This window comes from Euwallacea fornicatus, chromosome 22 (assembly GCF_040115645.1).
Source record: "Euwallacea fornicatus isolate EFF26 chromosome 22, ASM4011564v1, whole genome shotgun sequence".
NCBI classification, from domain to species: Eukaryota; Metazoa; Arthropoda; class Insecta; order Coleoptera; family Curculionidae; genus Euwallacea; species Euwallacea fornicatus.
In genome coordinates this window covers 1,309,918-1,335,895 of record NC_089562.1, presented here as the reverse complement: position 1 = coordinate 1,335,895, position 25,978 = coordinate 1,309,918, and the positions used below count along the sequence as shown (strand labels likewise).

Genomic DNA, 25,978 nt, shown 5'->3' with positions numbered 1-25,978 from the left:
TGGTCCATAATGAATTCTGATCGCTTGCGGAAGAGATTTTTAAATCGAATTTCTTCGATACCGATGGCGGGATTCTCTTGCAGAAGGTTTTTGATGATGGACGCGATGACGTCAGTGCAGCATCAGATAGTTTATTAAAGTCGTTTCTGTTGCTTTGGCAAAAAAAGGGGGAAAGAATAAAATTGACATTTCTGGTGTCAACGTTCAAGATGGCCCAGAATAACAGGGGCGTGGGATCTCGCCAGTTCCTCAGGTGAAACCAATAAATCTGACTCTCTGTACCCGAGAAACGTGTATGTTTTCGTCGATGTTCTTTGGGACACTGCGTTAGACGACCAAATATGTCCATTTCATTTTTTCTCTTTTGTTAGTTCATGCGATCGTACAATGGAGAGTTAATTTCAATAATCGCCTTTTACTCAGAAATTAATCGAGTTAAATGGGCCTATTTTACCTTGAAGAATTTTGCGGTATTCCCTTTCTGGGACGCGCCCTTCATTATATAAACCGATAAGGGGGGAGAATTTTTATAACACCACAACTATTATTATTTCTGCTTTTCGAAATACGCTTTAATTAAAATCGTTTATTACTGGACATTCGCGATACCATCAGCGATTAACGCTGCTGTTCCATAAAGGATTAGGTGAACCTCGCATAAATAATGCATTCCTTCTAAAACCCTAATGCACCAGTTATTATATGCAAATATGGAGAAAACGGTTTAAGTCCCTAGTGGACGAACAAAATTTATTCATCATGTCCGTAAATAGTTAATTTGGACTAAAAGCACATCCGTGTGATCATGTCAAGCATTGTCGACTTCGTCTGACGTGCCCTATATTTATATATCAGGCCAATTTGAATTGAATTTAAAAGGAGGGATACTACTGGTATCGATTTGGAATGACATTTGCAAAATTCGGGGTTTTATTTGACATAGATAGATACTGAATTTAAAATCTATGTGTACGGATAACGGTTTAATTGGAGCTATTAGAATTCCTGCCGTAATAAGGAAAGCAAAGTAATTTTAACTTTTATTTAAAGCCCCATCGATTAGTTGACCCTTTTAAGGTCGGAGGGTACACAAAAGCAAATTGCTAAACTAAACAGTTTTTCCCATTTTGCTTTCGGCACTGGCAAATTAATCCGTTTCTTTCAAACTGTTTGTGTTCGGCATGGTAACAAGTTTAAGGTGTAAGATAAAAGGTATTTTCTTAGTAGCTCAGGTAATTGTTCTTCTTGAGCAAAAAATTACCCTCACACCGACGGCTTACCGTATGAGTTTCATTATGTTAACTTACGATGAGCATGCGGTAAGTCAAAAAATGACTACTCAATTTCAAAATGCAAACGGTACATTTTTCAATTATTTCTGAGAGCTTGTATGTTGGAAACGTCTTCGTCGATTTTCCCGAGCAAAAAGTTTGTATTGTGTTAATCTTTTAAATAGCGTTGGACGCGACCCATAAAATCATAAATCGATAAAAATGCCTGAAATGTATAACGACACAAAATAAATAGGGGCATACCGGGCATAAGCTAGCTGAGGAAAGCAATAAAACCAATAATAAAAGAGTTTTTGTTACATTCACAACTTCTTTCAGACTCCTCCTACTCCAATGAGTACATATACAGGGGGAGTAAGTTTGTCCTGGCGGGACTCTGGCATTCGATGTGGGACCTGATTTTAAGTTCAGTAAGACACATAAACATATGTGGGCAAAGGATTAATTTTTCAAATACAAGGAGTCAAAGTTTAGGACTTTTTTTTCTGTTTTCCACGCAGCTCCTATAGTTTTTGCGATAATATATTAAAATTTTTACCATTTGTTACCTACGTTGGTCCACAAATTTTGGTATATCCAGACGACTTAAAAAATTACATTGCGATATTTTTCCAACGGTGGGGCCCCTTTTACCGTCCGGAATTTTTCGTAGTGCGCCATTGAGTGCTTAATTTCAAAAATTTAGATTTCACGTTCTGCTTCGAAACTTTTTAGAGGAATTTTTGCGCCTTTTGCAGTTTTATCGTGTCTGTAAACGTTTTCGAGTAATTTGAAAAAAAAATCCGCGAAAGAACGTATCATTAATAAACACCTTATTAGTCCGTAATTTAATAATCTTAAACGCCTTGCGGCGGTCATTAAAGTCACGAGTAAAATAAAATCGTTCCGAGTTATTAGTAAAGTAATAATGCCCTGGCTTATTATTATTACACGGTTTTATGCAAAAAAAAAATCGGTAATTTTGATCTACTTATGTTGTTACTGCTGAAAAGATTTTTTTAATTAAAATATTCGTTCGGACTTTATCAAATTGGTGGAAAGCAGTTGCAGATGTGATCGAACTGCAAAAAGATAGACGTTTTTCAATTAAATTGGGATACAAATTTTTCAAATTTCTGGACAGTAAGAGGGGTCCGCCAAAAAACTATCACTCTGTAGGTTGTTGAATCGTTTAGACATGTGTAAATCTGTGAACCACCATAGGTTACAAATGGTGAAAATTTAAATAAACTATCTCCAAACCTATAAGAGCTGAGTGGGAAATACAAAAGAAAATCGACATCTTCTATTTTGAAACGCCAAGCGTTTACGTACATATGTATGTTTATATGACTTACAGAACTTAAAATAAGATACTCTATCAAACACCAGAGTCCTGCTAGTACCAACTGACTCTCCTTGTGCACATATATATAGTCAAATGCCCTTTAGAAACCCTGAAATTCATAAATCAGTTCGAAAATGAATAGAAGCGAATCTTGCAGGAGTCTAGTCGACGATTGCCTAACTGGGTATATAAATAGCCTCAACCCGGATCTATATACAAACAGAATATTTAGTTACCTAAATAAAGGTGTTGTTAGAGCCATAACTTGCAACGCCAAAAGTGAAAAATAAATTGAATGTATAAATTCAAGTATGTATTTTGAGTGTGGAAGTTGATTTGCATGTGCTCTAAAGTAAGCAATTTTGCAATAACGGAAAATGGATTTTGACAAAGGTAGTTTCGAGTTATATCTGGATTGACTTCTCGAATTAAAGGAAAAGCCGTCAATGGGAAAAATCGGTTTTCCTTCAGACCGCAGATCTATATAGAAACCTTAAAACCCTCCATCAAGGCGAGTTATTGAGTTACAGGCACTTTCCCGAAGTAGAAGTAATGTTGTCTTTAAAAATTGTATTAGAGGTAATCAATTTTTCTTTTACTCCGTTTCAAATATACGATTCCGACAGAAAATTGCTGTTGGATTAATATAATTTGTTTTCGGGTTTTGAAGGCGATTGAATTTATTTCTGTAAGCGATACGGAGAAAGATATCGGAGTAGATAAACTCGGCATTTTACTTAGCGGAAATGTATTTTCACGAGAGGAAAATAAACTAAGAAGTGTACGGCGTTCTATCCGGAAATTATGTTCGAGTCTTGTAATAATGCAGAAATATTCGGAGAATGAGATGAGCAAAGGCCGAAAATTACGCAGCGTCGAATCCAGGCGTCGATACTAATTCAAGATCCAAATCTACGATAATAGACAAAAGTTTGGCCCAAAGTAAATGTTCAATAGGGCAGAAAAATCCCGGCGAAAACTCGGGACCCTTTCGGACCCGTACAGAACACAATCGCCAATCCAAACAAAAGTTCGACGGGTCCATCGCTTGCCAACTTTAAACTTTCGGGAGATAAAATCGAAGGCTGGGTCATATATCTACACACGTAAAACAAGGACACCAGATGAAAAGAAAAGACCGACCCGGCTGAGAAATCGCTTTGACAATAAATATTCGAAGGGAATCCAAAAGAAAGTCAGGATTTCGGAAAGGAGAAACTCACTTTTGACTTCGGGGCTTTCGGCCCTTGCAATTGACACTGCATAACACGGACGTAGAACTGCGAAATATGGGAAGGTTTATTGTTCATTTTAGAGACAGCAAGAGTTTTGTTCCGGTTTCAGTTTTTATTAAAGCTTTTGTCAATTATTGTTGTTCACGACTTTAACGGCATCACGATGCATTAAAAACAGTCGCATCTTGAAAGTCTCGAAAGCGATTGCTTTGAAGAATAACTCAGAGTAATCGCCACGGCGAGCCTCTACGCTTCAAGAATCATTAGCGTACCTGTAATTCTACCTACGGCTGTCACATTTTCGAACTAAATCTCCGAACTGACAACTAAAACCTGCCAATGGCGTACGTTTCCCTCCCAGTCGCCGAAAACTCCGAAGGGCAGTACCTAACGGGAGTTGTTACCAAATCCACAGATAATTTGTTTCAGACTCGTTGTGTTTCAGGAATGGATAATGTGGGAAAGCAACATTTTATTGAGTTTCTGTAATCGTAAGGCTTAAAGATTTAATCACGAAATGCGGCTTTTGAAAATGGCATTACATAAGCGGGGATCGTTCTATGAAGGCATTGAAAATAAAAACAGAAAAAGACCTAGGGAATAAATCTAAGATTGTCGCTTTTTATCAGTTTCGAGAAGTCTTGAAAAGCTACCTACTCCGTGACTCTGACTATATGAATGCCGTGATGTTTGTAAGATTCGAATGCTTCAACATTTCCCTTCAAAGTTTCTCGTAAAAGCATAGTTAGGATGATCATGGGCGTCCCGTGAGGGGCTTGTAGAGAGTTGTAAAAACTAAGATATAACTCGTTTTGTACTTTTCAAAGAATTTCGGAAAATTCGAGGGATCAACTACGCTCCTGATTTTTGTACGATTTGTATGTTTAAAAATATTTTTCGAAAATTTATGAAAGCCGTTAAAAGCTATTTACGCTATTAACTTCTGTAGGGTTTTAGAGTACATCTAAAAAATCTAAGTCATATAAGTAAGACCACAGGAATCGGGCTCGTTCCATGAAGGTAACAAAAAACCGACGTAAGTCTTTGTTTTTCAGTTTATTTTTGCGCAATTTTGAAACTCTGTACAATGACTCAAAATAATCAGAATCGTTCTGTGAGGGCATCTTCTGACCACATATCGTTTCAATCTTTCGCAATTCACCCTTCTTTTCATTTCTTTTCCCAAAAACCTTTTCTGCAGTTGCTCAAGAGTTAAAAAAATTTGCAGATTTTCGATTTTTAAACCGAATTTCGTTCTAGTATCTCTTTTGCCTCGTGACACACGAGATACCTATTTCTGCGGCTTGAAAGATATCTATAAAATAAAAGTATTTCAAACTACATTTTCAACTATCCACAGTCATTTGAGTTGTTTTAACCACAATTTTTCAAAATTACGCCGAACTATAACTTGTTACCTTTATATCCATGAATTATGGACACGACTGTGTGTGTCTCGCCTTGAAATTTCAATTGAACTTGAAGCAGCAATTTTACCTTCGACAGTTTTCTTTCGTTTCGATTGTTGCTTGGTTTACTAAATACATGCCTGATGTTTTGACATGGACTAATATAATTCTGATGTTGATTACTATTCAAGATCAACTTGTTCAAGGCGTATCCGGACACTGAGCTGTTGTGTATCTTGAGTTCAAACAATGAGTACATGGATCGATGCTATTGCTAGAGAGACCAATATCCCCTATTACATATCGGAGAGCGAATGTGTTTAAATAAGCGAGAGACATTACTAATCTACAAACTGGCAAACATATTTGCCTATTGAGGTGTCGACAGTACTAATTCGTCGTTGGTTGACATCACCGTTACCAGGAAAGTAGCATCGATTTCCTCTGGAACATCAGCACCGTTCTTTTCCTTTGCTCCTTCATCGATCAGTTGATATCTGCGAACAATTTTGTCACCGTTGCCTTCAACATCAGCAGCACCAACGTCCCGTTAAGTTCCTTCAAAATAGCACGACAATCACACAATATTAGCGTGACCGTCCAAGGAACGATTCCCCAATCGATACTGTCTTAGCGTGCATTCGGGGGCCATCACACGCTCTATAGATGTTAATATATTCGTGGGGGTTCGCCCCCTGAGGCTAGTCCAAGTCCTCGATATTACCTCCTGTTTTTCTGCACCTTCTACTTCTTATTCTACCTCCATAAGTGGTTAGTAAGGTGCCACGTGTACAATTGGTTAACGATACTTTTTTTATTAGCTTCGTGTTACGCTAATGAAATTATGGATCTATAATTAGCTGATCATTAGCTTATTGAAAAAAGTCACAATAGAGCGTATTTTATTATTATTATTATGTTTATTAGTGTAATATATCTGCATAATGTATGGTACGATGAAATTCATTGGGGCTAATGCGTTTTAAATTATAACCACGAAACGGCATTTTGGTGGTAGGTGGTGGGTCGTGGGGGAGGGGCTGCCAGGAGGTTGAATTGGCTTAAATCTGAATTCGCATGCTATGAGAAACCAGTTTTCGGATTGCGCCTTATACATAAACATATTTTTTCGATTCTTCGAGCCGCAAAAACATTCTGTAGCAAATTATGTCGTTCCTAAGCTCATTATTAATGCACATCATGAGGTAATAAAATTTTTAACAACATACCACGCCGGTTATTAAATGGAAAGTAGTTTGCTCTTTTATTATTTTTAGTGCAAAGAGTAATGAGGTAATGACTTGCGTGATACTAACTGCGATGGCCTTTTTCGTGTTGCCTTCATTTTAAGGGTCGGCGCAAAATAATGGTTTACGTACCTCATGTATACTCAGTGGCAGTCCTACGAGATTGGCTGCACGCGACATTCAGTGACAATATTTACTTTTGAGTGGGAGCCGCGTTGCTCTGGAGTGAGGTAGCCATGTATCGCTCAACCGGATTTCTTTTCGAGCGGAATCTGATATGCATTTTTAATACTGCGGAAGAGTCCCGAAAGTTTTAAACTCGTTAGGTTTGCTTGGCACGCCAGTTCGTGTTAAAGCGTTAGATAACCTATCATAATCAACATCACACCCGAAACCGGCCGGTCGAGACTGAATTTCCTAAGAAACGTTCTGCCCGGGAAAACGCCACCGCAGAGTTTACCCGACACGCCGAGGTTATTAATTTTTTACGTGCTCGTTTGCCGCCACGAAAAATATTTCATTTATCAGATTTTTCTAGTTCAGCACGGAGGCAAATTCAATTTCGTCTGGGTTGTCGTCTTTTTCGGTTGTGTGCTGTTCATTATCTACGGCAAGGGCAACATTTTATATATTAGATATTCTAACGCAAAAAATGCCTCAGACCGCCTGCTTTTATTCGTTTATAATATCTCTTAGATTTTGAGATACGCGGTGGTTTCGCGACATATTTCCGCGATTTCGAAGGTGTGTGTCCTGGATCGATGTAAGATCTGTAACGGTCGATTAGGCCGAAAAACTGATAAATGTCGGTACGCTCGTTTCGCTACGGGCGCCATTGCGAAAAAGGTGAAATTGATTTATATTCGACGGCGGATCCGCGACAACTTCATATCCAACAACGTATAGAAAGTAATTACATTTATAGACATTTATCTTTCAGTGTCAAAGTCAATTTCAAATCGGAATCCAACGTCGACCGTATAAATTCGGCTTTGTGATTAGTCTGCCGCGCTACGCGTATATCGATGCTCCTCATGACCATTTGGTAGGTCGTTGATGAAGGCACGCAAGAGGGTGAGAGAAAAACTGGGATAGAGTTCTAGAGGTACCTTTTTTTTCATCGGAAAATTCGTCACAAAAACACCTAAGTTTGTTGTTGTTGTTGTTATTTTGGAGATCCGATAGTATGTGATTCGTGGGAGTGCGTGTCCGCTGAAATCTTTGGGGTTCATTATAAAACTGCGACGTCCCGGAACTGTCTCTGGGGGACCTGGGGTGTGTCAAAGCATCGGAGTAGGGCCCTTTAGATATCGGACATATATTTGTCACAGAAAATTTACTTAGGTACTACACCTTGACCTAGTCAGGTCAAAGTGACTCCAATAAAGCCCGAGCAAGCCAGGTGTCTTCAGAATTTCGTCGCTTACTTTCAATCACTCTTATCATCCGATAGCACCACGGAACATACATTTATCATAGATAAGCTAATTGCCTAAACCACCAACCTCTCCCTTGATAACCCTTCTGATTCTGCCTCTCACCTCGCACGCCTGCTAAAAACAACGAAAGTAGCAACTGTGTTGTTTTTTTTTTTAGTGTGTGATGCAAAAAGACGATGATACTGAGTCGTAATAAGCGATGGAATGTGCCGCAGCCGAGTGACCTTTCTGTATTAAATGTATCTTCGGTGATGACACGCTTAAATAATTAAAATTGTTGCTTTTGCTATTTCCAGCATGTGCGTGAGCCAAGAGATAGGGGTAGTTGAAAGTCGTAGTTGGCGTTTTGCCAAATGACTTTTCTATGATAAATATATACGGTTACATGAGTTACCAGATAGAGTTAATTACCAGATAGAGCTAATTATCAGATAGAGCTACCTCTATATCTACCATCTGCGCCCTTGCGCTGAAGTACGACCTGGTCGTTAGATGGCCTTCCTACTCCGATCTCCAACACTTTTTTTCCCACATCGGAACGCAGCTACAAAATTATATTTTTGGTTGAGTGAAAATAATCTACAGGTCCAGGTGGTGAGGAAAGTTAAATGTTATTATTGTTTCGTTTCAACGAAAGTCCACATTTTATTATTTGTAAAACACCACAATACCGTTTGTTGGGCGATCTCAATATATCGAACAATTTAGAGATTCATAAGGCAATAAATCACTTACGCACAATGCAGATGGTGTAGCTTCTTTGCAACTGCGTTAAATGACCCGAAAACTTCTTGAACTTACTATCTAAAAGTTCACCTTACAGAAACTGTCCCCAGCCGCTCCACTTTTAAGGTATTTTCAAAATTAAGACAGAGCTATCAATAAGGAGTGAAATGGCGCATGCAAAATATCCGAAGCCTCTCAATACCGCTTAGAAATATACCGCCACGTGTGAAATCGATTATATCTCATAAATTATAATGTGAAGTGCTCTTGTAACGTTTGCCTGCAATTTTTCACCCTGTGCAAACGCCAGAACGACTTAAATAATATTATGAAAAATGCCCGCCTGACCTCGACCTTTTTCTTGTCCGATAAGGAAAGTGGACTGTATAATAATCGGGGGTTTTTGGCGTAATTTACGGGACTGTTCAATATTCGTCCTTTTTAAACAAAGAAACGGCAGAAGTCGAAACATGCAAGCTATCGTTCTCGAACCCCATAAGGGCGTTTCACGTGCTAATGCTTAATGTATTCTGACTTATATTGAATCTCAGAAAAATATAGACCTAATTATCGAGGGAATTCCTGAAAAGCTGAGTCGCATCTTAAAATTCATTGTCGAAAACTTTTGAAAGATCTCTGTTAGTCATAAAATTGTGCCTTCTGTGAAATCAGAAAATAAATTAAGGAAAAGTTCCGAACCGTCCCCCGAGGTTTCATAAGGAAAATTAGAATATGATAGCCGTTTGACTTTAAATGGGGGCCGCACAATAGAGCTAACGAAATCAAGTGAGAGAAACTAAAATAAAGTCAAATTAGTAAGTTAATAAGCACGACGGACGTCCCTTAGTAGCTACTTCTCCAAACCCTAGAAACTTTATTAAGATTTCACGAAGTTTCGAGACGCAAATTAATCCGCTCGAGGCGACTTGTGGGCGGAAGGGTTTGAGCATTAAACAATAGCAATTTGTCTAGGAATAGAACTCTCTCTTTTATCAAACGGATTCAAAATCTATTAAGACATCTGGAAAACTTGTACGAAACAAACATTAATTACATCTCTCATGAACGACACTGCAGCCCTTCAATTTATAACTAACTTTATATCAGCTGCCGGGAAGTGTCAATTAAAGAAGCCAAGAGCCGGGACCTCTTTTTCAACTTGTGAACTTTCAGGGAACTGCTACTCCACAACTTTAATATACATGTCATTAATCATTAGTGTGGGGGTCGCTTTTTTGTTCTTGTAGTGAAAAACTTAATTTCGTGAAGTTCGGTCACGATAGACGCCCCTATGCTCGGAATGAAACTATTTTTTTAAAAGCTCTATCGAATGGTTTGAATGAACGGTGAAATTGGAAAAAGACCTGCCTAATGTGAAATTACCACATAACAGATCTAAAACATGTATATTTGCCGTGTCACAAAAACGTTTTTTTTTTTTTAGAAATTATTTTATTTAGTCGTTTTTAGGCCGCCTCGCGCCCCTCAAATTATAGGAATCTAGTGGATTATGGTGGAGGTTTCTCTGATTTATTAATTATTCTAGTTAGTGATAGCAATTGCTGAAGAGAAGATTCTAAAACCTATAACCAGTAAAATTCAAATATGAAAGAAAAAAAAAACAAATTATGATACATATTTCTCCCAACTCTTAATTGCTCCATGCAAGTATAGATTATTCGGATTTGGAGTGTTTTAACAGGAAACTCACATTTCCCGGCTAGATAGGGAAAAACTAGCATACATGTCAAGAGCCCGATTTTTGAGAGAATGTTAATGGCGAAAACCGTATTTCGACATTTTTACAGTCGACGGCGCTAGAGGTTTTTTTTATTTCGGCCATTTTTAAAATTCCTCATAATTTTTTTGTTTAGGACAATATTGAAGTAAAACAACATTTTTAAGGCTCTTATTCGATTTGTCTTCAGTGGCGTGCTTAGTTTTTTGCTACAGTGTAACGTTTTGCCAATAACCGATATAATTTTTTTATTTTAAATGAAAATCACAATCCTTTGTGACTTGAAAAAAATTTCCATTTTAAACCATTTTCAACTGCGTCTATAGTTATTTTCAAAAATAAGCGATGTGTTTAGACCTTCTAAAACTTTTCCATCTACACTTGGTTCTTCAATTTCGTTATCTTCATCTTCATTTAAATTGTAGTGATGTGGTCCACACTTTTTGAAACTTCCATAAATCTGTAAATTATTTTTAAAAAGTCTTCTATCTGGCTGATGTCGCTCGGGATATGTATGGAAATATAACTCACAGGCTGCTTCTGAATTTTCGTTTGACAATATGAAACACTTTATCACGTCATATTCTTTATAGTTATTTATCATTTTTAATTGAAAAATCGACACCAGATCAACACTAAAAATGAAAAACTTCGACGCAAAAATTAAAGCATTAAATAAATAATGTTACTTGGACAGCTGATGCCGAAACCAACTAAAACGTAAACACAAAAAGTCTAATACTTCAGTTATTTTTGAAAATAACTATAGATATACTTACATAGTTGAAAATAATTTAAAATGGGTATTTTTTTAAGTCATACTCGAGTGCGAGTTTAATTTAAAATAACAAAGTTCTGTCGGTTTTTAACAAAACGGTGCGCTGTGACAAAAAACTGACCGCGCCACTGGAAACAAATCGAAAAAATGCCTTAAGAATGTTTTTCTTTTACTTCAATATCGTCCTAAACAAAAAAGTTATGGGGAATTTTGAAAATGGCCGAAACTTAAAAAGACCCCTTTAACGCCGTGGACTGTAAAGACGTCGAAATACGGTTTTCGCCATTAATATTCTCTCAAAAATCGAGCTCTTGACATGTATGCTAGTTTTTCTCTATCTAGCCGGGAAATGGGATTTTCGTGTCAAAACACTCTAAATCCAAATACCCTGTACAATACGCCAGTGCTGAATTTTACTTAAGAAAGGACGAATTTTCAACGATCAAGATTTTCATGTTTTAGATACTTTTATGGTCATAGAAAATACAATTATAACGTAAAGAAAGTTATCCTTCCGAAGCTCTCATTGATTAATCTATGATTCCGGAAAATCTTTGGATTTTGTCTTCAGTCATAACGTTCCTATGCGCGAAAGAACCTTCGATGAAATATAATAAAGTTGTCTAAGAAGGCCACCTAAGAGAGCCGTGGCACTCGTGCACAACGGGAAAGGAGCCTAAGTTCCTAAACTAAGTAGGAAGTCTGTAACGGAGACTTTTCACATTTGTATACCCGGAACTAAATCGACATACCAGCAATAGGAAAAACGACATGTTCAATCAAGCAGGGGAACTTAATGGAAAGGGATGATTAATTTATCTCCAGGGATGATCGCTGAATGTGAACGGCGACATGGAAGGCCAAGTTGAAAAATTGCTGCTTGAAAAAAAAGTTTTAACGCGTCATTCATCAACCAAATATGAAAATGTCACAAATTCCACACCCGTACCATGTAGATTTGTAGTGTCATGAAGCAGTTTTCTTAATTCAAACCAATAAATCTATCATGAACTAATTCCATTCCATTGAAATACGTTTTATTACAAAAAAAAAAAAAAGAAATAGACCTGCCATCCCTGAAAGGCCGTCTCTGGTATTCCAGGCACGTCTCTGCATCAATAATTTTTCTAATAAATCTCGAAGCAAATAAGTTACGTGCAAGCTGCTGTTAATTGAAATTACTTCGCCGCCTAAATGGTATCAGTTCCCATTTATTAGAATTCAATTTCTGCTGGAAGCGTCATTTTCTTAATAAATCCCCTTTGAGGAACGGATATTAACGTTCGTAAATTCCTCCAATGAATTATCGGTTAGCTTTTTAAAGTGCAAGAGTTTCGTGCTTGAGAAACTCCTCTCGCAGTCAATAACTGTGCAAAATTAGCATATTCAATTCCGAAACTCGTTTAATCGGGCGGCCGAATTGCAGGTTAAAACCGGGACCGAAATCAAAACAGATACCAGAAGTTTGTGATTTATATCAACGTCTGTCAAGCGGAAGCTCGATTTATCAAGGCGGATGATAAACCGAGCAGTTCATATCAATTTAATAGCGTACATATATCTCACCTAGTTTAATAAGACTGGGACGTCGTTTATCATATTAGTTTGTACTGTTCGATGTGATGTGTGGTCGAAATTGATTAGCAACGTCGAGCTAGGCTCGTAAAATTCCCTTATAAAGTTTATATACAACCGTAAATGCCCGAAAATATACGATTGTGTTGCTACCAAAAGTGATAATGGCAAAGAGGGCCTAACAAGCCTGTCGGCCGTCCATTTCGGCAACCTCTTTTCCGAGACTCACCACCAATCGAACCACCGCAAAGGAAACCCAGCCCTGCTTGGTTAACGACCAATTTGCACCATAATTTCCAAACAGCTTTTACGCCTCAAATTGGATACAAATGTAGCATCGGGTGTTTTTGATGCTACTTAAGATATATGATGTTGGTTATATCTTTGTAATGAAATCACAGGTCAGAGAGAAGGTATACAAGTTTACGTTTATTAATACGGAATATACAGACTAATGAATGTAATGAGCGCGGACACGACGACTGCGTTACAATGACCGACCGTATCCCAAAAACAAGGGCAAGAAAAAGAGAGCCCTCCATGCCTTGTCCATCCTTAAGTACCAACACCCATGGTGATGAACCATGGGCGTACCTTGGGGGTATCTGCCATCTGCACCATTTGCCGCATCAAACCGTGGCGTCTTAACCGGGAATTGGAACTGCAGCTGTGAGACCGACAAGGTCTATTGTGGGCAATTCCAGCACCGACAAAGCTCACTATATGCAGCTCCAATGCCGACCAGGTTTATTGCGGGGATTTCCAACATCGACAAGGTATGGCATGGGAAATTCTCATGCTCTGGCCAATGCCTACCAGTGCCGTGCCTCAAGGGGTATTTCTAACTTAAAAGTAATTCCTACTGTCTAATCCTTATCGAACTTACACTTAACGCATATTTACAAAATGACTAGACACGAAACTAAAGCGCAGGGTTAGTTACGTAACCCTACACAAATTTATTAATAAAAGTTGTTTAAAATCAACACTTGCGGCCCTTCGCCAATTCTCAAAATCCTCGACCAACTTCCATTTCTCCCGTTTGCTTTTAATGTATAGTTGTGGACAAAAGTATGGAATATTATTTGAAACAACATTTTCTTGGTGATCATTTTTGTTTTCGTTTTCCAAGTTTGTTGATAAGGTATAAGGGTACGTTCCTAAATTCACCGTGCAATATTTGGCGTAGGAAAGTTGTTTCTAAAAAAAAGTTAACAAATTTGTTAGGTCAAAGTATGGAATACTGCGTAGTAGTGTTGCTTAAGGGGGCATTATCAGTTATTGAGTCCGACCATGTGGTGCACTTCATGCGAAATATGCCAAAGACAAAGTATTTTTCGGAGGATATTCGAAATTCAATAGTCCAAATGTCGCATGGCGGCCATCACCGAAAAGACAACGCGAATGCGTTAAAAGTCAATCAAGGGTCTCCAATCTCCAAAATTTTAAAGAAAATTTGGCGCTTATGGAGATGCAAAAGACGATGGAAAAGCTGAAGGTCCAAGAAAAAACGAATGCCGCTATCGATCCACGGATTAAAAAGTATCGTCTACAGATCCTGGCAAGTCCTCCAGGATTATAAAGCAACAAATCACCAACGATAGAGACATCAATACAAGCGATGGCACTGTAGATCATCGGTTGTGCAAAATTGGATTAGTAGGAAGGATTGCAGTGAAGAAACCCTTAGTTACTAAGAAAAACAGAAGAACCGGAACTAAATTTGTTCAGGAACATTTGTTTTGGTCACCTTCAAAGTGGAGTACTGTTTTTGTCAGTTGTAAAACTAAAGTTGATATTTTTGATTCTGATGAGACAATTCTGATGGGCGCCGGGTTTGACGCTAACAATGAAAAACCAACAGTGAAACCTGGTGGTGACACCATAGTGGTATGGGGATGTTTTTCTGACTTCTGCGTTGGACCGTCGGTCAAAATTGAGGGAATTAGGGATCGGTTTCCATATAAAGCCGCCCTTCACAACCGTACGCTGCCATTTGGTAATGAAGATATGCCTTTACTTTGGCGTTTCCAACGGGACAACCACCCTAAACGTCCATCTCGATTAATAAAAAATTGGCTGAATGATGATAATATTCTCGTACCAGAGTGGCCGTCTCAGTTGCCGGATCTCAGTCTGTTTGAGCATCTCTGGAAACAGTTAAAATGAAAAATTCGAGACGGGAATGTGTCCAATCGGGATGAGTTGGTGAAAGTCCTGCACAAAGGACGAGTGAGGACTCCTATTTCCATTTTTGAAAATTTGATCGGTTCTATGTACCGTCGATGTCAGGTTGTTATCGACTCGAAACGATGTTGGTTTATTTAAGGTTTTGTATTGATTATAATGAATTTTACAAAGTATTCTAGTCTTTTGTCCAGCACAATTTATTGTTTTAGTTTTTCTTTTACTGTATTTTTCTTTATTTCTAAAAATGAACTTATTTGCTTTTGTTTGTAATATTGTTAAATATATACTTGAGTTTTTGTATAATATGTGTATTTTTTAATAATCAACTGTTTTGATATAAAACTAGGATGGATTTAGAATGTTCCACACTTTCGTCGACAACTGTATATGAAAGAGCCTTTTTGACCAAGTTTTTGAATCGATATTAAATGTGTGAGACCAAAGTTTGCCGACGATTTTGAGTAAGTGTGGCGCTTAAATGTCGATTCTAAGCATTTTTTCATAATAACTTTTTGTCGTATTTGCCACATTTCCTTTTCAGTTTAGGGACCGTACTTAATTTTTCAGAATTGAAATTATGAATTAATAATGAACATGAATATAGATTTCTTGGGTTGAGCTCATGCGCGATACGTATGGTGGTATGGACAAAGTGATCCAAATTCGAGGGGGTTTAGGGTTTTCCCATAAGAGATATTAAAGAGCAAATGTACACTTTCTGAGTTTGAATTAAGGTTTAAGGCGTCGCTGGAAAAAATTCTTAAAAAAGATTTACTTGATGTAGGTTTGGCAATTAAAGCAAAGTTGACGGGCTAAAGCAAAATTTTCCCCAGATTCAGTAAACCATTATCGTCGTACCACATAGATTAAATGTACTCAACAATTGTCCAAGGTATTAGCAACATCTGCGTATAAAGAATAATTAACATATCTTAGAAGGATCTGAGAGCCGCATATTTCTTGAGTACCACAGTTCTTGCTTATTTATGCTGATGACGTAGAAACCCCTCGCTTGTGTTTCTCCATGGTCTACATATAAAATGAAAAAAATTTTGAAATAATATCGTATCTGTTGCTGCGGCTCCTGCTATTACTGATAACAATAATATATCGACATAAGCGTTGCATTCGCAACATAAATATTGTATAGTGAATCCAACGGGAAGGAAACATTTACGAGCTCGAAATCCTAGAATCATTGATTCTAGAAACCTAGAAAGCTGCCTTTCTCCATGACAATCGCCATATTTCGTCCATTTAGCGGCTAATGTATTCGGATCACGAGTAACCGCCGTTATGTTACATAACTGGACGGTGCCGTTTCCATCTCGAATGAGTGTGTATGAATTTATGTTTGCGCATTCAGCTCACGTTACACTCTTTCATTTCTAAATCCCCCTGAGTTAACATGTGATTTTCCGGTGTTTGGCAACCGGTCAAAGATAGCGGTCTAACCGAATCACTCCAATTCCGTAGCAATTAAATCCAAAAGGGCGCGCATTATATTTACCACAAACAAATTTACTTTTTGTCAGAACGGGGAGCTGTTAAACCTTCTTTATGGCATATAAAGCTTTATCTCTGCGACGCTAACTCCACAAAGCTGTTGGCCGAATTGTGCCAATTTGACCGGCGGTTAACGCCACAGGGCGAAACTTGTCGAGAGCCGACATTGTTGGTCTTGGAGAGTAATTGACCGAAAAGTGACATTTTTGCCCTCACTTAAACACTCAACTCGGTATTAGAGGACCGCAGTTGCTTTCATGCCAGTTATCGCATCAATTTCAGAACTGAAATCTGGTGCATTACTGTGTTAATTCATTCTAGACCGGGATTGGGGAATCGAAAAGGTCTTCTCGCTCTTGCGCCATCTAATATTAAAGTCTATTTAACTTTATTACGGATAAAACTCGTAGCCCTTGCGCCGCTAGTTTATCCATAATCTAATTTTTCGTTGCAAAAACTTCGACATGAATATTCAATTATTCAGCGCGCCGCTCCGAAAGGAGCAAACGCTCAACATTAATTTCGGTTATTGTTTATCCGAACAAAGTAAAACTGAATAATGCCATCAACTGAATAGACGAACTAGTGTTAGAACGTAATCCCGTATAAAGCTTTCATTAGCGGAGGCACCTACCTTGTTTTTGCTTTGCCACGCTTTGCGCTCTTATTCACTTTATATGACTCCCCTCGCCTCGGGTCATCGAATTTACTCAAAAGTTGCCTGCCACTTATTCGAGGCTTTTGTTTTAAGTAGCAAAAAGGGCAATTGCATGTTTGCTAATTTTGAATTGGTTCAGGCCCGCGGGTAGTGCCTTTTTAATAACCAGTTTTCTACATGAAATATAAATTAAACGTATGAGAATGAAGTTTATAAACTAAAGCGAGTCGTAACCGGCTTTCAGCGTTCCTCTTTTCAACATAGACCGTCATTGTTGAAGCAAAGAATTAACATAATTATAACGGTTAGCAGTTGTGATTGCAACAACAATTATCAATTTAAAAAGATAATTCCTATCTTCTAAAAGGTTTATTTGTTTAGTTATAAATCAGCGTAATGCACAGGCTTCCAACAATTCCGCGAGCAATAATTCCATGCTATGTGTAGTTGGTAAATATGTAGCAACACGCGGGGTGAATTGTTCAAAAAAGAGTGATACAGGACGATTAAAAAAAAACCAACGTTTTAGACAGTGGTGAGTAGAAAGTGGCTAAATCGTCAACTTCGCCAAACTCCGCTGGAAGACTTTTTATGGAGTTCTAAAACTGCAAAACGGATAGAGACGACTATAGAAGGTGTAGTTTGTAAATGTGCGATATGTAGAGAATATACAGCAGGGGCCGAAAGTGGATAGACAGAATTTTTCAATTGAATCATGATTATAATATGTTAATTGAAGTACTTCCCATGAACGTATGTTAGTTGTCGCAAACCATGTTGTAAGAAATAATAAGCAAACGTTGACAAAGTTACCTTTATTTTAAATAAAAAAATTAAATCTTCGTAATTTACCTGGTCAAAAGTGGATAGACGCGGTAAAAACGACTAAATTTACTTTGAATTCCTAACATATCAGAAAAATGTTAGCACAATTTGCATTTGGTTTACAGTGTACAGCACGCCTCGTGGTGTAAAAGTGTTCGCTGATTTAAAAGAGCGAATTGTGAAGCTTTTAATGAGAATGAACGGCAAGTGCAAATTGCCCGCGGGTTCAACGTTAAAAAAGCCACTATTTGGGCTATAATAAAAAGATATCAAAGAAGCGGATCGATTAGCCCGAACCTGAAAACTGGACAACCAGGGAGGCCAAGCAAAAGAGATGTGCGGAAGATAAAAACTATTAGTTTGAAAAATCCATTCGTGCCTTCTGAGAAAATTCGATCTGAGCTGGAAGTTTTCGGAGTTTCTGGGTCTTCAAGGACTGCCAGACGGAGGCTAGTCGAAGAGAAATTATTTGCACTTGGGCCAGCAAAAAAGCTACTTCTCAGCAAAGAAAAATCGGAAGGCCCGAACGGAGTTTGCGAGACAACATATTCATTGTCTGAAACACGATCGGGAACGAGTTCGCTGGAGCGATGAATTCAAGTTCAATTCATTGAATTCGGATGGCATTCAATACGTTAGACGTCCCACTGGTCAGCGATTAAACCCTAAATCCACCAGACCCACGGTTAAGCATGAAGGAGGATCAGTAATTATATGGGGATGTTTCGGCGGTTTTGGTATTGGCTCACTACATAGAACAAATAGAATCACGAACAGATTTGTATAGGAATATACTTCAGAGTGCTATGTTACTCTACGTTGAAAACAATTTACCATTAAGATTCCATTTTCAACCAGACAGCGACCTCAAACGTTCCTCAGAATATGCTAAACGATTTCTTGAAGAAAATGTGCCGATTTTGAAGGGGCCTTCTCAGTCGCTTCATCTGTAATCCGTTAGGAAACCTGTGGCGAATTGTTGATCAAGGATTAAAAGATAAAAATGATTCAAATTGCCATTAACTCTTCACTGAAGTAGAAGAAAAGTGGCAAAATATTGATCTAGAAATATTGAACAAATTGATTGAATCAGTGTCACGTCGATGTCGGATAGTCACTGACAACAATGTGTATTTTACCAAATATTACTGGCTTGGGAAAGAGCCCCAATTGATTTTTGAAATAATTTCAACGACATTATTATGTTTTTATTTTCATTTTTAAATTGGTTATCTACTTTTGACCAGGTAAATTACAAAGATTTATTTTTTTATTGACAATAAAGTGACTTTATCAACATTGGTTTGTTATTTTTTATAACGTGTTTTGCGACAAATAACATGCGTGCACAGGAAAGACATAAAATAACACATGCATGACGGAATTGAAAAATTCTCTTTGTGTATCTACCCTTGGCCAACGCTGTACATAAGAAATTATGCTCATGGAACCTAAATATACAGAGTGATCAACTTGAAAAATCATTTTCAGTTTGTAGATGGTTAACCAACCGAAATTCCAGTATCACGAAGATCAGAAACGTGTACAGACCTGAAACAGCGGAAGCTGTAGGGTAGCTGACAACTTTCGGTTTTTAGGTATTTCATCAAGGTTCTGCGATCGGAATTGAATAGATTTTTCTGGGATGTAAGTAACGTCAATTAATAGTTTCCACATGGAACTTTCTAATATAAGAATTTCCGAAACAACGAATATCCGTATTTCTCCCCAACCTGAATCTGTAATGTAGTTCACAGAAAAGGAATTACAAACTAAAGTCATCAAAATGGGCTTATGCTTGGATTCGGAGTTTCCCTATTTTTCCTTGTATTACACGTATGATCTATGGAACTCAATTTACAGACGGCTCGAGGAATATATATTACATTTGCGCCCACACGAGAAGAAATGTCCCTTTTCCGCGTGCAATTGTGCACTGACGACCGTGAAGTGAAGTACTACCTTCTACAGTTTTTGATTTGTTGAGAGCTGTGTGAATCTGGTTCTAAAAGAAAAACATTGAGCTATCTGTGTAAAAATAAATGATGATTATCGTAATGGGTTTAAACTTGTAATTGAATACAAATAGAATATTTCATTTTGGATTTAACTATTAAATTAAAAAAATATGCATCGAATTTATTATGTGTTGCAGCAATACAGTTTTTTTTTTATTTACATTTTAATAATTACTGCGAAATGTATGTTGAAAAAATCATATTGCACTTCTTAAACTTATGCACAAAGCAATAATAAATCCGCGCTCATTCACGAAGTAAGATATTTATGAAGATGATATTTCACCCAGCGAGAGCCCGTCAAATGCAAATTAACCCAATTAAAATGAATTCAAGGTTTTAATGAATATTTATATCTCGAGGTGAGGAATAAGGACCAATGTTCGCTGTTTCAGGAACAATAATAAATTTACCCAGCTTGAAATTCAGGGCACGTCCCGGCATCGATTTAAAATATTTTATTATAAAGTATAAGGTTCAAATATTTAGTTTGGTAATTGAAGTATTTGCTGTATTAGTTTCGAATAATAATTTTAGGCGAAGTCGGAAGAAGCCCATCTATTGCGCGGTATGTGTCCCTCAATTGTGATAAAAATCTTTACGGGCGTATTTACAAGGGTCTTTCCTCATTTTTTCATAAACAACTTCAAAGGTTCATACATTAAGACGCAAGACAGTTTATGGTGATTATTTTTTTATCGCTTCTTAACTGTCTCCTATAGTGGATTTTAGTATCATGGTGGCAATAAAATTCAGACGAATGAAGCGCGCTTTGGATGTGAGAGCAAAAGGAAAATAGAGTAATAACTTTTTAAGATTATATTGAGATTTATGAGACAATACAAAATTTTATAAAGTCATCATAACTGCCATCGCAAAACTGATGCTCTAAAGAGTAAATGTAAAACAATATAAGAAGCAAACGGCATAAATAAACCATTCAGCACGTCACTAAAGGATAAGTTAAATGATTCTGTGTGGCCACGCTAAAAGCTCCTCGCCGTTTTAATTATCTGGGGGAGCTCGTTCCCAAATTCGTTGGTTTATTTACCCCACAAGAAAAGCCGTTAGATTGATCAAACGTCTAATGATATATGCATGCCTTAGCAGCCAAAGCACACGAGGTACACGATCTCAGATTTCTAAATCGTAGGCAGAATAGGTTCGACCTCATTACTTCCATAACAAAATTTCTTTTAGGAGCGCCGCGTTCCTTATTTTGCGTTTTTAATGATCCTCTTCTTGAGGGTACGTAAAGAATATTCAGGTATCGCATTACTTTTATTAAAAAAGCGTACATTGTTAGGAGTAACAGGAAACCTGATATAGTGTATTACTTAAAGTGGGAGACGAAAACGTGCCCAGGATCCATTACCGCCTGCCCTGCTTTCCGAGAATTTATTAATGCTTTAAACATGGTTGTTTATAAGTGAAAAATATGGAGGTAAAATATTGGGGGATTAGTCTTGTGAGTTTCAGAGATGTGAGGGCAAATTAGCATGCATTTATGAGGCATTTCATGTAACAAAAAATTTCCAGGGGATTAGCGGGCACAGTTATTTAATAACTATTAAGAATGAAGGTTTGGTTCAAAGTATATTATCGTTTTTAAAACATAACTTCTGTATAGCATGTCGCTGCTGTTCCTACGAACGTTATTCTGTCTCCACATTAGATTGAAATGAGCGAATATACGAGTATTTTTACATATGCAGATATCGATTATCTCGATTTATCACCCCATTTCATCTCGCCACATTTATATCATCTTACATGACAAGCGTATCGCTTAGCTATTGGTTATATCCGAACAACAGACGGCTCACGAAATTTGCCCCATCGTGCATTAATGAAAAATAATGTACTGATAGCAGTTCTCGGTGAATGATTTTATGCACATTGAGAGTTCTTAGTCAATCGACGGAAAACCATACTATTATACTTTGCAACAATTAGGCATCCCATTTATTATCCATGGTATGAGCATTGCAGTTGTATCTTCCCTCTTTACGATTTTTAACAATCCTTTTACGTGGCGATATAAATTTGATTTAACAAATTTGTCTCCCGCCAAGTAAGAGAAAAGTGTGTTACTTTTTAACACAATGTGTTTTCCCGGCTTTTGTATCAAGCTAATAGAATCAGGTGTGTGACGTATTCCAAGTGGCTCTAAAGGATTTCTTGAAATTTTGCGATTTTTACATGACATCCGCCATCGGGTCGAGAATAATGTGATAATTAGAAAATTTGGACCATTCGTGGAGTTGAAAATATTGAGTCACAATTTTGCCCTGAAGATTTTCTGAATATTTCCATAGATTAACCTGAGACACGAATCAATTATAATAGAAAAATTGTAAGTAAAGAAGCAGTAACCTCTATTTTAGTCGATAGTAGAAAAGAGAATAAATGTATTAAAAAATTTAAAGCCGTGTAAAACACGATACTAATAGATAAAACCAAAAGGCGGAGAACCGAATACATTTTGAGGAAAAAACCAACTTCAGGACATGAACGGACGATAAAGAGTCAAAAAGAGTGGCTTTACTCGAGTGCTGTTTAAACAGACTTTAACAATTCAATTCTCTTTATTCGTTTATAGATCCATTATTTTTTAACTTTTAATTACAATTTTACCTTCGTGTCTCAGAAAGTGATAAATTACCTTCACCTCACATATAAAGGTCGTCGCCATAATATCAACACGGGAAAAATGGAAGTCAGTATTAGATAGAGGTATTCGAAATTCCGAGCATTAGACTTAATTAGTGGAAGTAATCGCCTTTGCTTGTATCGATCACTCCCTTGATGAATTATGGTTTGCTGCTCGGGCACGCTGATCGTTTGATCCAAATTAGTATTTGTGGGGTCTACGTGGCAACGCTATGGCTTTAATGCCAGTTTCGGCGAATAATGAATATCTTTATTGAATGATATGGATAACGAATTCCTAATACTCGTGCATATAATATTTTAAAATGAGTAATATCTCCTACTATTGGAATGCGAAAACGTTTGGTTCGTTCGCAGTTAGCTTAATACCGAAACGTAAACTGAACGCAAATGAAAAAGTTGTGTCTGACCCATTCGGAAATGGGCTGTTTCTTGGGATTGTGTAGTTATTATCATCGTATATGTCAAATTGATCTAGGCCTGGAGTTTTCAAGTGCACATTTTTGAAAACCTCCGTCGTTTTGTTTACACAAATTTCTATATTTTGAATGAAAAGCTACATTTATTATTCATATATTCATAGTAAATATCGGTCTGCTTCAATTCAAGGGAAAATTGTTTTTATAGAATCCATTTCAGATCCATGCGGACCAAGAGTTTTTAATAAATTTCTAAATTTGGCAGTTGATTCGGTGGAACTAAGGTCGATATTTTAGAGGAAGAATTGCATGTGGTTAATGCGACTTAATTTCCACCGCCACTCCTTCACTTAAATGTAATATTATTAGGGGTACAAATAAGTTTCCGCCGTTTTCTATAAAAAAATTGGAATTAATTGTGAAAGAACGGGATATTACGTTTTATTCAAAGTATTGCCCATCAACGGCCACTACTTTTTCCCATCTTTCTGGCAGCATTCGGATACCACGGCGAAAAAACTCTTCATCTTTTAAAGCTATCCATGAATCGACCCAATTTTTGGTATCTTCATATGATGTAAAGCGCTGCTCAGACAGACCGTGTGCCATTGATCGAAACAAGTGGTAGTCGGATGGGGCAAGGTCTGGTGAATATGACGGGTGGGGTAGGACTTCCCAATTAAGTGTTTCCAAATAGGTTTTAACCGGTGCCGCAACATGCGGACGAGCATTATCATGTAGGAGAATAATCTTGTCATGTCTAGAGAAGTAATGAGCGCGTTTTTCCTTGAGTGCTCGGCTCAATCTCATTAATTGTGTTCGGTAGAGAGTTCCAGTGATAGTTTCGTTCGATTTGAGCAACTCATAATATACAACACCAAGTTGATCCCACCAAATACACAACATGAGTTTTTTTCCATGAATATTTGATTTGGCTACTGATGTTGAAACATGGCCAGGTGGACCCCATGATTTCTTCTTCTTTGGGTTATCATAATGGATCCATTTTTCATCCCCAGTGACTACACGATGCAAAAAACCCTTTGTTTTATGCCTGGCAAGCAGCATTTCACTCATGCAAAATCGGCGTTCGACGTCTCTGGGTTTCAGTTCATAAGGAACCCAATTCCCTTGTTTTTGAATCATTCCCAACATTTTTAAACGATGTGAAATTGCTTGTTGCGTCACTTCTAATGTAAGTGCAAGTTCTTTTTGTGTTTGAGACGAATCTTCCTCCAATAACACTTCCAATTCCGTATCTTCGTACGTTTTCGGCCTTCCACTGCGTCCTTTGTCTTCCACGTTAAACTCACCGTTTTTAAACTTGTGAAACCACTCACGACAACTTCTCTCACTCAAAGCAGCCTCACCATATGCTTCTAAAAGCAATCGATGCGCCTCAGCTGCAGATTTCTTCAAATTAAAGAAGTAAATCAAAAGTTCCCGCAAATGACGCTTATTCGGCACAAAACTTGACATTTTTGCAAGAAAAAAAAATGTGATGCTGATACGAAACCACTAATACTTCTAGGTTATGTTGTTACTAGTTGATCAAACTTGCGATAGTAAGATTTACATCTAGCAATTGCAGCATAACCTTCTGGTGGGACCATGCTTTGTTAAACGGCGGAAACTTATTTGTACCCCTAATAATTTTCATCACTCGTGTCGTCAGCCTGGTCTAGACCGAAAAATTTCAATTACATTTTACAATTTGAAAAATATATCATTGCTAGCATTGGCCAATATAAAACTTCTAACATATATAGCTACAAAGAAATCTTCTAGTTTGGTAAAAATAAAGCCAAAAAGCCTCGAACTGGATGGCGGTAGCAAAACTTCTCAAAGACAAACTCAATTTGGATTAAAGTGTTATACAAGAACTATTAACTTGGCCAGCAGAAATCTAAAATTGTAGAGGAACGGATTTGCCGGGGAATTGTCTCTGGAGAAAAAACTTTTTGACGTTTTTAGTTATATTTTACCGTTTACAAAGAAGACTTATTACTTTTCCCGGGTTTCGTTTACCAACTTTCTGGGCTAGCTTATCGTAGTTTAGCCTCGAAAGTTTTATCTTATAGAATATTAAGGTTGCTTTGAGGAAGCACTTAATCATACTTGCAAGAGTTATGAATTTCCGAAAATTCATTATTTATTTAAGGTATATTCGTCATTACGTGATTTTAGCGCAGATTCCAGGTTTCTGACTGATGGGGCTGCAAAATAATTTATTTTTAGCTCGGTATTGATTTGCACAGTATAGTACACTTTGATTTTTTTACAGCTCGTCGTACCGGAGCTGGTGAGTACTCCAAGAAGCAGTTTGAGGCCGACGGTAACGTAGCTAACTTTACAACGTATCCCGTGAGAAAGTCGTGCCGTAGTGCAAAACCTTCCTGGTATAATTGCAAATGTTGAAACGTTAAAATTACTGATTAATGGAATCTAAATCCGGTCGAAGATTGTAATGTGCGTCAGGTTCGAATTGATCAGATCTTGTATCCAATTAGTCGTCTTTGTGCTTGCTTCTTAAGAGGGAAAAATTCGTCACCCCATCGGAAGTCACGTAGAGGGCTAAACAAACTTTGTGTCTCAAAATTAAATATACTTTCTCCGACAATTAAGCAGACGGAATCGGGCCGTGCATTCGAGAACACGACAGTCCGAAGTCAGCCATTCCCCTCACGTGCCCCTGTTTACCGAGATAGGCTTCGACCTGTGTCATTTTTATCTGTCTCGTTTGTTTGCCTGAAGTTTAAGGATGCCTTCGGTTGTAGCTACCAAAACGAATTACCTACCCAAGATTTTTGCGCAACAAAGAGTTCGCTACATGATCCCCCAGGCGGGGGAGAAACTACTTTCGAACTCGGCCTTCGATCACCCGGAAGTCTTTCTATGGATGCGCAATCCAATTTAACAGCCA

At 37.6% G+C, this 25,978-nt stretch overlaps 1 protein-coding gene and 1 long non-coding RNA gene across 10 annotated transcripts in view; one reads left to right on the top strand and one right to left on the bottom strand.

The window, feature by feature from the left end:
• Lar (tyrosine-protein phosphatase Lar) overlaps positions 1 to 25,978 on the top strand; it is a 260,221-nt gene that overhangs the window by 150,273 nt on the left and 83,970 nt on the right. The window contains exon 5 of one of the 8 annotated variants that reach the window (XM_066295183.1): positions 25,340 to 25,357. The exons of the other annotated variants lie outside the window; for them this stretch is intronic. Coding sequence (XP_066151280.1) covers positions 25,340 to 25,357 — 18 coding nt within the window. The remainder of the gene's footprint in view (positions 1 to 25,339; positions 25,358 to 25,978) is intronic. 8 annotated transcript variants of the gene reach the window in all.
• The window catches only part of LOC136346244 (uncharacterized), a 228,791-nt gene that overhangs the window by 122,940 nt on the left and 79,873 nt on the right, over positions 1 to 25,978 (bottom strand). The window lies entirely within an intron of this gene.